At 44.3% G+C, this 11,149-nt stretch overlaps 1 protein-coding gene across 3 annotated transcripts; it reads left to right on the top strand.

Annotated features, from left to right (window-relative positions):
• On the top strand, positions 1–2,434 carry LOC111597480 (potential E3 ubiquitin-protein ligase ariadne-1). 3 transcript variants are annotated; one of them, XM_023312232.2, is made up of 2 exons: positions 1–331; positions 445–2,434. In XM_023312232.2, the coding sequence occupies exon 2, from the start codon at positions 489–491 to the stop codon at positions 1,944–1,946; it is 1,458 nt and encodes a 485-aa protein (XP_023168000.1). In that variant the 5' UTR covers positions 1–331; positions 445–488; the 3' UTR covers positions 1,947–2,434. The 3 variants fall into 3 exon arrangements, with proteins under 3 accessions (XP_023168000.1, XP_023168001.1, XP_023167999.1); XM_023312233.2 differs by having other exon boundaries at positions 1–350; XM_023312231.2 differs by having other exon boundaries at positions 2–2,434.
• The last annotated feature ends 8,715 nt before the right edge of the window (positions 2,435–11,149 follow it).

The raw sequence follows: 11,149 nt of genomic DNA, 5'->3' as shown, positions 1-11,149 counted from the left end.
GAGCCGGTTCGGTTTGAAACAAGTTTGCAGCCTTGGCTGGCAAAATTAATCAATTTAAAAAAAAAAAATAAAATATAAAATTGTCAGCCTAGAATTCAGTCTTCAGTAGAAATACGAAGAACTCACAACATTTAATTACATCGAAAGTGTTTGATATAACAAGCAACTCTGAATCAAGTTCGTGGCAGCCAACAATCAGACGAATGCTGCAGTTATCCGATCCGTAGACAATCAGAAGCTACCGACCAGACAGACGAGAGCCGGGGCTAGGGTCCGCCGCCAGTTGGAGCGAACAAGGGTCAGAAGAACTCAACAGCTGACTGGAGAGGAGGTGGTTTGTTTATTCAACTGTATCAAAGTAGTCCGAGAATCCGCTATATGAGTGTTTGAACTTTTCTTATTTCAATTCGAATATGAACTCTGACGACGAATACTCGGATGAAGATCACGGAGATTCACAACGTTTCGTAAACAGCCCATCCTCGTTCATGACTTGTGTGGAGAGCGATGAGGACACCTGCACGGAAATCGATTTACCGGAACGGCCCAGGCGAAGCGTCGAGGTCGATGAGTTCGTGTACACGGTCCTCACATCGGACCAGATAGTGCAGCACCAGCGAAACATCATTAATGAAGTCAACAATGTGCTGCATCTGTCGCCGCAGGTCACACGAATCATATTGAATCACTACAAATGGGACAAGGAGACGCTCTTCGAGAGGTACTTTGAGAGCAGTCCACAGGAATTCTTCCGGCGCGCCCATGTAGTGAATCCCTTCGCAACGCCATCGAAGCTGAGCCTCAAGTCTGCCCCAAGTGTGAGTGGGCGTGAGAAACTGTGCGGCATTTGTTACTGCCCCTGCGACGAGCTGAAGGGCTTGGACTGCGGCCATGCCTTCTGCGCCGCCTGCTGGAAACAGTACTTGGGCAACAAGACCTGCAGCGAGGGACTGGCTCACAGCATTACCTGTCCTGCGACCGATTGCGATATTCTGGTCGATGATGTATCATTCGTCAAGCTGGCCGACAATCCGGACGTGATCGCGCGCTACCAGCAGCTGATCACCAACACCTTCGTGGAATGCAATTCTCTTATGCGCTGGTGTCCGGCGCCCAGTTGCACACATGCCATCAAAGCCAGCTATTGCGAGCCGCGTGCCGTACGTTGCGCGTGTGGACATGAATTCTGCTTTGGATGTGGGGAGAACTGGCACGAGCCTGTTAGCTGCTCCTGGCTGAAGAGGTGGCTGAAGAAGAACAATGAGGATTCGGAGACGTCCAATTGGATTGCGCAGCACACCAAGGAGTGCCCCAAATGCAATGTGACCATCGAAAAGGATGGGGGCTGCAATCACATGGTGTGTAAGAATCCCTCCTGCCGCTATGACTTTTGCTGGGTGTGCTTGGGTTCCTGGGAGCCGCACGGTTCTTCATGGTATAGCTGCAATCGCTTTGATGAGGAGGAGGGCAAGCAGGCGAGGCAGGCACAGGAGCGCTACCGGTCCTCAATGGCGCGCTACCTGCACTACTATAATCGCTATATGAACCATATGATGAGCATGCGCATGGAGCATAAGCTGTACGCCAATGTTCAGGCCAAGATGAACGACATGCAGGAGAATATGAGCTGGATCGAAGTGCAGTTCCTCAAGGAGGCCGTCGATGTCCTATGCCAATGTCGGGCAACGCTCATGTACAGCTATGTGTTTGCCTTCTATCTGCGCAACAACAACCAGAAGATCATCTTCGAGGACAATCAGCGCGATATGGAAATGGCCACAGAGAAGATATCCGAGTGCCTGGAGCGCGAAATAACTGTTCAGAATCTGTGCGAGGTAAAGCAAAAGGTTCTGGATCTATCTCACTATTGTCGCAAACGACGAACCGTCCTCCTTTGTCATGTGCGTGAGGGTTATGAAAAGGACTGGTGGGATTTCATAGAGTAGAACTGTAATCCCGATAACTAAGCTCCAAGATGGTTAGCCGCAATACATCGCTCTATTTGATTGGCACGACACAAAGAATCCAGCATTTCTCTGAAGACTTAATATTTAATTGCCTTTGGTTAGACCTATTAAAATAGCACAAAGCTTTTGACTTCCTCTCTGGTAGAGTGCTGTTAATCTGCCAGAGCCATCAAAATTCTACAGTTATATAATGCAATAGGAATAACGATGTGTTTTATTTGCAAGCATGGTATGGCACGGAGTGCAGTCAACAAATTGCATAAATGAATAGCTCTTGGGCTCTGTAGTCCACAAGATGAGACAAGAGAAAGGTCAACATGAAATTTATGCTTGCTTGGATTTTGAAATTAGAATAGGACCACAAACATTGAGCAAAGCTCTCACTTAGCGTTCGTTGCCAGTTGACTCACTGTATTAACCCCAACATATATATAAGATAAATCAAAAATTAAAACTTCATTACAGTACTCGAGAGACAAGCAAGCCATTTTGACGCCTTTCGTAACAGATTATACAAATCGTCACTCTAGTTCACGTAGAGCCTTTCCCCATTATCCGTTGGGTTTGCCTTCTTAATGACTTTTACCCGACACTTAGGCATGCACAGCCTCTGTTTGGAGCTATCTCTTCGCCATGATTGTATGTATTGTGAGAGATTGGGCTTGTGTTTTGTCTTGTATTTGGCTCTTTGAGGCACATTTTCTTCGTTAGCTGGCGATATGCGCCTGCTTTTGTAATTATAACATAAATCAATCCAATTTCATGTTATACTTTTGGCGCAACAAAGCGATTAATGTCGACAATGCCACAAGATATGGCATGGCTAAAGGAAAAACATAAATAAGCCATTGAGCCATGGCCAATAACGGAACGAAGCAGGCCAATAGGACGGCGCATGCGCAGCGGTTTCATATGAAAAATATTTCCTTATCGCGATGCGTCGTAGAGAGCCGACATCAAAGTTGGAGCTGGAGCTGGAGTTACCAGTCGCCGCCAGGTGCATGAGATTTACGGCAAACGGCAGCCGAGTCGTGCCCGTGACTTTACCCTGCCCTCGCCTATCCTGGCCTGGCTCGGCCCGGCCCGACTGCTCGGCCTGACTTGGCCTAGCCAGGCCAAGTGTGAATTTTCGCACCCGTGATGAAGTTTCCAATTAAATTTTATTGGATTTCAAATTGAAGCTGCCAGCTAGTCAGCCAGCCAGACAGTCGCTCATTGATCTCCTCACGGGCAATGTCTTGCTCTGGCTCTGGCTCTGGCTCTAACTCTAGCTGTAGGCCTGGCTCTAGCACTGGCACCGGGTTCCGCAAATATTTGCGCTCCATTGTTGTGGCAAGTGTTAAAAGTGGGCGGTACGCCATCTGGCAGACCTCTTGCCTCACAGCTCACCGCATAAGCAATTTCGGCCTGGCAGAGTGATTTCTTATGGCAGTTCAATACGAGGTCAGCAACGTGGCGAATGAATTGCGCATAGAAATCACTGTGGCAGATGCAGCCAATCTTTTGTATTGCCAAATAATATTCAGACATATGGATTGGACTGTGGGAACTCCTAGGTCGGTAGAATGGTTAATTGATACATACATATTGCGGCAATTTAAAGGCTAATCACAGTAAAGCCTAGCAAAAAAAATGAAAGGCAAACAATAAAATGCATTAAAGATTTTCACACTCGCTACTCACTGATTTAATTTGCTTTAAATTCTAGTATACAAACTTTAACATTTCTTGAACCACTTTAGAATATGTAGTCGGTATATTCTGGTCTGGAGGGCAGCTAAGTACTATTCAACAGTTGCTAACGCCTGGCCATTCAACAAGTCAACAAAATAATAAAAAGAAAGCTCCAGCAAAGCCCTGCCAGACCCGGTCCCTGTAGATGCAGAGGAGCAGAGCAGGAGTCTGGTGAAGCTGTTCGAGTGAGTTTCTATTAATTTTATTTATTGGCCTCCTTCTTAGCCTCAGTTTCGGTCGCAGTCGCAGTCGCAGCGGCAGCCACCGCTACAGCTAAGCGGTCATAGTTCGAGTCCTGCCTCCTTCAACAGCTTGGGCGGCTTATTGAATTTTTTATCTAGAGTTTGCTTTTGTGCTTATGGCAGCGTCTTGGTGGATATCTCTGGCAAGCTTTAGCTATTTTTATATGACATATTTTTTGCGTGGTGGCTGGAGTCCTTGTTATCCTTGTCGGTCACTTCATGTTCTTAAATTTGCTTTACAACTTAGTCGCATTCTTTCAATTACACGGCATTGTCCTTGACTACGGCGAGGCGCGAGCTCCAGCTCAGACGAAGGTCAGTGCGACACAACAAGGACACGGAAGTGTCTTAAGCTCTGCTTGGTTTCCTATAGAGCAACTGTAACATTCAACAAATATTTAAGCTAAATGCACCAACTAATTTTTAGTTATCAATTTTGCTTGTCAAAATGTAGGTACTTTCTAATTGCCTCACGGCCGCAACTCACGCGTCGGTGTGACCATTTCTCGGCGTATCTGCGGCACATGAGTTGAGCCATTGAGAAAACTTTGCCGCTGCCATAAACAATCTGCAGACACGAGCTGGAGCTGCCGTGAGACGCGGCAGTTGCGGTTGCTGCTGCACTTCCTCCAGCCGCCAGCTACGGCCTGGCTTCAGCTCTGGCTCGGATCTGGCTTCGGCTCTGTCTCACTATCACTTCATCAGCGACGTGAATTTATGAGGCACTTTGCGCAGTCGGCGAGCATCGCTGGCCATAATTTGCCGCCGTCTATTGGCGAGTGCACAAATTGCGTTGATATGCTGACAGGCGGCGCACAGCGGGCCAACCCCTTCGCCTGCCCCCACCACCTAGCTGAGCATAGAAGCGTCTTCTAATGCGCAAACTCATTTGCCTATCGCCTCGCCGCAGCAGCAGCTGCAAAGTGCATTTGTTAGCTGGCCATGGAGCTGGCTGCTGATCGTCTCTGCTCGTAGCACAAACTCACTAACTAAATTGAAGCACGCGCGCAGGCGTTTTAAGCGGCATAAAACCCAATTGAGTTTAATTGAAGGCAGCCGAACATGAGGCCGGGCCAGAGTATGTGCTGAGTGGTCATTGGTACGTGGAGAGGGAACGCAGGCCAGAGAGGAATGCGGGTCATTAACTAGCTGTCACATTTTTGTGATGCGCGCCACAAGAAACTTAATTTAGAAAAAAAGAGCAATATGAATGTGTCAATGTGAACGACTTGAAGTTACCCTGTGCCCACTCCCTGCGAGACTTAAGATCTCCAAAACCATTCTAAAGACTCTTGAAATATGGAAAGATATTCGCCAAGAATGTATAGTCGGATATCTTAGATAATATTTATGGATTCTTTATTAATAGTTAAAATATATATTTTATGCCCAGACATAAAACTCAAATTAAATAATATATTTACCTTTATCGAGCAGTTGTATTACTATATGTAATTATTATTATTTATTTTATTATTTGAATTTTATTAAAATTATTTCCAAAAAATTACTAAGAAAATCAAGCATCACCAATATACTCTGTTTGAACTTTGTAGTATTTATAAAATTGTCTCGCGCTGATGATGATGCAAATGATAACGAAAACAAACACGCAAAACTGAAGAATGCGGTTAATTTGTGAGACGCGTTGAATTGCAATTCTAAGCACTAACACATGAGGGGTATTATGAGTTCGCTGGAAAACTCATAGTGTCTATACACTCTGTATACTAAATGCTATTCTCTATGGTTGGTTTTATGAATTGGTGAGTTGAATATTTCTATTTCATTTGGGATAACAAATGGCCAATAATCAAATGATTTAAGCCCGTTTATATTATATATACATTTATTGATAGAGAATTGCAAAGTTTATTAAGCTCTATTGTGATGTTATTTTTGGCCAAAAGGTCGTGACAATTTAATTAAACGTCATTTTATTTATTTCATATATCGATTACGTACTTTAAGGCTTTTAATTGCTAAATGAAGCTGGCAGCGACCAACCGCCCCGTTCGCCCCACTGCCAAATGCGGAATTTGGCATGGAAATCGATAATTTGAATGGAATTGTATGCGAAAGTGCAGTTGACTGTTTGCCAGGGAGCGCATTTAATGTATTTATATTGTATTTCATTATGTTTATTTCATTGTTGTGATTGAATTGAATGCCAATGATAGACACTGTCCGCTGCACAGCTCTATCTCCCCGCCTCCGTCGCCGTCTCTGTCGCTGAATCACATTCAGATTCTGAATCTGAGTAAATATCGTTGCCTTTCCCTCGACCCTCTCGTGTTGGCTGCCAACGAATCAATTATGCGGCATATTTTTGCTGATATAAATATTTGTGTTGGAATTAATTATTTTATATTAAAATGACCGCAATACATTTAATGGTCGAGTGAAGCCTAGGACATTCCGCACAGGATATTGCAGTTGCACAGACCCACACACACGCACACGCACACGCACACACACACACAGCTGCTATTTGAAGTGTGTCCTGTGCAGTGCTGTTGATTTTTGCGGCCAGGTGACTGCGGCTGTCCTGATTGACACCGTAAATGATATGCACATTATGTGCAGGATATGTCGTTGTCATTGTGTGCATGTGCATGTGTGTGTGTGTGTGTGCGTGAGCTGCAGCGCAAACAGGAAACGGAAATGGCAAGCATTGTGTGCATGTGCATGTTGCACATTGAAAGAGTTCGGGTTCGATCGCATTGTGCGTCGAGATTGGCCACAAGCATTCGACCTGAATGCTTAATGACCAATCTAATGAATTACACTTGTGCAAATGTTTTATTATGCAGTTGGCTGAACGTCAACTAGTTTGTTAGCAAGTATTCAAAGAGTTAACCGATTGTGTCAACCTATTGCATAATCCTAGTGGAAACCTTCCCCAAATAATAACTCTATATAAGATATGCCATAATATTGGTATATTTGCTGTCTCAGCAGTCTTCCCTCCATATACAAAGCGTACCTGCCTTTATATATATGTACATTAGATAGAGAATACAATCAGCCGTACAAGGCTCATCAGAACGTCATCATCATCACAGTTTCAGCCGAGGCACAGGGATTGTTCCAATTCAGAATGTAGCAACACTCAAGCCCCAGGCCGGCAGCAACACAAACAACAACAACAGCAGCAGCAGCAGCAACAAGAACACGACTGTAGAAAAAAAATGCTCTTAAAGGATCCACTTGTGTTTGGGCTCTGAAGTGTCCTTTGCATGTTAGCGAAACCACTCGAAAATATGACGCGTTTGCTGAAGTATGCAAAAATTGCACATGGAACAAATGTGGGGACGCAGCTGGGCGAATAAAAAAAAATAAAAATAAAATCAGCGCACAGCTACAACAATGAATGGCACAAAATGTTTGTCGCTTTAAGTCGCCAGCAGGCGGAATTCGTCAACAATTTGGGAATGGACATTAAACTACAGCAACAACAATGGTTACGTGGTCATAAATCGTATCTTTATCTATGATGGCGGCATATCAAATGATCGTTCATTATGGGAGAAAACGGTGGCACCTTTGAACCGCAACGTCTTGACGGGGTGGTGGGAGCGGATTGTGCAGGCATTAGCAGTACGTGTCGTCCAAGGGGCCGCTGCAGGCGCCGCAGCTGACGTCGACGCTGACGCTCAATCAATCAATGCACGGCAGCAATAGTCGCAGCAGTAGAGGCGGCAGCAATGTCGATGTCGATGGCGTTGGCGGCAAACATGAAATATCACACAGCCAAACCCTTTTTTATGAACATAAAGTTTAGGCTAACGATTTCGATTTCCTGCACAAACGTGAGCGTAACCAAATTTGCTCTAGGGCTTGGCCAGCCAGCTAGGCGGGAAGAGCAAGCAGTCAGGCAGTCAAGCAGTCAGGCAGTCAGGCAGTCAGTAAAAAGCCGAAACAAAATCAATTCAATTGCCAAATTATGCCAGGCAAAAGCATGCCCAATATTTCGCTGTCCCAATATTTGTGGCCGCAATTGTTTTGCATGACTCGCTCAGCCTGGACTTGGGCTGCATTTGGATTTGCTAATCGATCATCTGGGCCATGTTTTGGCTGCATTTGTTGGCTGCCTCGACTTGTCATGACTTGGCTTTGGGTTTTTGTCATTTCGGTTCGACTCGGTTTGGCTTGGTCTGGCTTGGTCGTCATTTTTAACTGTCTTAGCACTTGAAGGCGGCCCGAACTACGAATATTTGCGCCGTACTGCATTTGCCGTAATTATGCCCGAAAAGGTAACACGAGGCAGTCCAAACAGCAAAACGCGACGTGGTGATTAATTGTCGAATCGTGCACTCCGTCGGGGCTATTTGTTATCTCAAGGCGTTGAAATTATAAATTGTTTTGACTGCAACCCCATAAAAAAGGCCAGAGAGAGGGACAGGGAGAGCGAGAAAGACGAAGAAAGCAACCGAAACTGTACCCAACATCTCGCCGATCGTTTTTTGGGCATTTGTTCAGGTGTGAAAAGGTTCACAAAGGGCTCAAGCACGAATATCGCTAGGATGTTTCACATGTTGCATATAAAGACCTCATGAGCTGCTCGTGTTGTCTCTGTGGCAGTTTATTAAGATAGTATAAATTAAAAATGATATACGGTTAACTATAACCAGCTAAAGATCGTAACGGGGCCCAAAAGTTTTATTGTAGAATATATATAAAATTGTAAACAGCTAAAGGTATAAAGAGGATGGAAACTTCTTCTTCATATTCCTCTCTCTCACTTATTTATCGGTGCTATCTGTGCTAAATCGATCGATGGAGAGAGGATGGAAACTTCTTCTTCATATTCCTCTCTCTCACTTATTTATCGGTGCTATCTGTGCTAAATCGATCGATGAAGAGAGGATGGAAACTTCTTCTTCATATTCCTCTCTCTCACTTATTTTTCGGTGCTATCTGTGCTAAATCGATCGATGGAGAGAAAGAGACAGAGAGTGATAAAATCACATCATATTATTTTGCAATACGACGCTTAATAATCATATAAGAATTTTATACGTTTTTAATGAGCAATGCTAAAGGACACATCGTAACACGTTTTGTTATTCGGCACATCAATTATGAGTCATTTTCCAGAAGCGTGCTTTTGGTATTGAAGTTTTACCTCTAAGATCATCTAAAGCAGTTTTCATAATTTTCTGCTCTTGTGTATAATTCACATATCACGATTAACAAGACGTCGTGAATTCGTGTCGCGCATAAAACTTTATAATTTTGATTAGAATGGTTGAAAAGATTTGTCCATATCTTTAAAGCTAAGCTGTTAGCACTGTTGACATTTGAAGAAGCTTCCCGCGCCGCTCAGCTGCTGCCTTTGTGCATGCGACGCGCTGAAGTGCGTAAATGTTAAGTATACAAAAGCGAGCAGGGACACATGCCCCATCGAGAGTTTCCCCACCCACAGCTGCTTCTACAGCAGCTGTCAAATCAGCACGTGACATTGTGAGACATCATTGAACTGGAATATGAGGCAGCAAAGCGCCAACAAGCCGCGACGACTTTCGCTCCACACAAGACAAAGCAACGCCTTAAGCTTAAACTTTAGCTCCAACTACCAAATCCCAGTTCAGCGGTGGCTTCTGTTTCGCCTGGAGCTGGGTCTGCTGCTACCGCTGCTACTGCTGCCTGATGTCAGGTAGATTTTTGGGCGATGCTGTCGAGGCAGATGCAAGTGCACACTTGAGACACAGAGACGGCTCCATGCGCGCAGGTAACTGTGCCCTCAAAACCTAGCCAAACCAATCTCTAACCCACTCCCGCCACGTGGACTGCGTTGAGAGATGCATTCAGCACGTAATACGTAGATCAACATTCAACACTTTGTGTGTGTGTGTGTGTGTGTGTGTTTATGTGTGTGTGATAGTAGCGCTGCAATCACGTTAATTAAAAAGGTGCAAATTGTAAAACGCGTCGAGCAGCGTCGGGAATGCCATGAACCACGACGCGGAGCTAAGTGCTGCCAAAAGCTGACAGCTGTTAATGAACGAGCTAAAATGTGGCACGGCCTGAGGGGGTGGGGGCAATCGCTGTCTGCAAGTCACGTGCTGCACGTCATTCGGATGCTTGGTAATTAAACGTATCATAATTTCTTATAGCGGCCACACACCCCTCCGCCCAGCCAGCATAGCCCATTTGCATTCTCACCTACCACGTTTGCATTTTTACATGCATTTTAATATTAACGGCCAAAACAAGATTCAACGCGCTGGAGACAAAAAGGATTTCACAGACCAAAAGGATGCGCCGTTGCCTCTGGGCATGGTCTGCGATTGCAACTCTCGCAGTAAACACAGCCATAGCGACTCGTCCAGTGTCCTGAGAGATGGAGTATATTAAATGAAGTCTCGGTCTCTTAGGCAGGCAGCATGACAAAAAAAATCTACATAAAACCTGTCACGCCGAGGCCTTAATACTCTTGCAAACATAGGGCTTACGTAATGCCCTAAATGCCTAATGAATATTTCGATTTATGCCTGAAAAATCAGAGTTTCCAGTTTTTTCTAGAGATTTTGATAAATAAACAAATATTTCAAATGAAAAGTCCATTTCGACTTAGAGGGATAGAATGGCAAAGAGAGCAAGGGAGAAAGAGCAAAAGAGATAGAGACAGAAACCCATTTGAGAATTGAAAATTAGTGATTTATGCCGATTGGTCGAAAACTAAAAGAATAATTGGCATGGGCTTCATCAACAGGTGTATACATAAAGGTATATAAAATGTGTATATGCATTTACAGACTTGCATTTGAAACTAACATAAGTGCTGAAATAACCATTATACCCCGATTTACTCATTTCGAATGGTAAAGGGTATAAAAACATTTTTTTGCACAATAAGAAAATATGAAAATTCATTTTGTTTGTTGCTGTCGCCGACTTTGCGGCTGTCGCACAGCAACAATGGCGTCAAAGCAGCTACAACAACAACGGCAACAACAACAACAACTGCTGCATCGCATGGACAAACATGCGGCGAAACAACTGCTGCATGTGGAACAGTTGTCTTGGGAGGAGGCGCCAAAGCACGACACATTAATAAAATAGACAACTTAAAATATATATATTTCAGCGAAGTGCATTAAAATGTTATAAAACAAAATTATGATATTTAATTTAGTCGAGTGAAGTGCTTTGCCCAGTAACCTAACAGCAGCTGGCATTTATATGAGCCATATAATTAAA

Source organism: Drosophila hydei, unplaced genomic scaffold (genome assembly GCF_003285905.1).
Source record: "Drosophila hydei strain 15085-1641.00,03,60 unplaced genomic scaffold, DhydRS2 tig00000001-arrow-pilon, whole genome shotgun sequence".
NCBI lineage: Eukaryota > Metazoa > Arthropoda > Insecta > Diptera > Drosophilidae > Drosophila > Drosophila hydei.
Note: the sequence above shows the minus strand (reverse complement) of the source record. Positions and strands in the feature narration are given on the sequence as shown.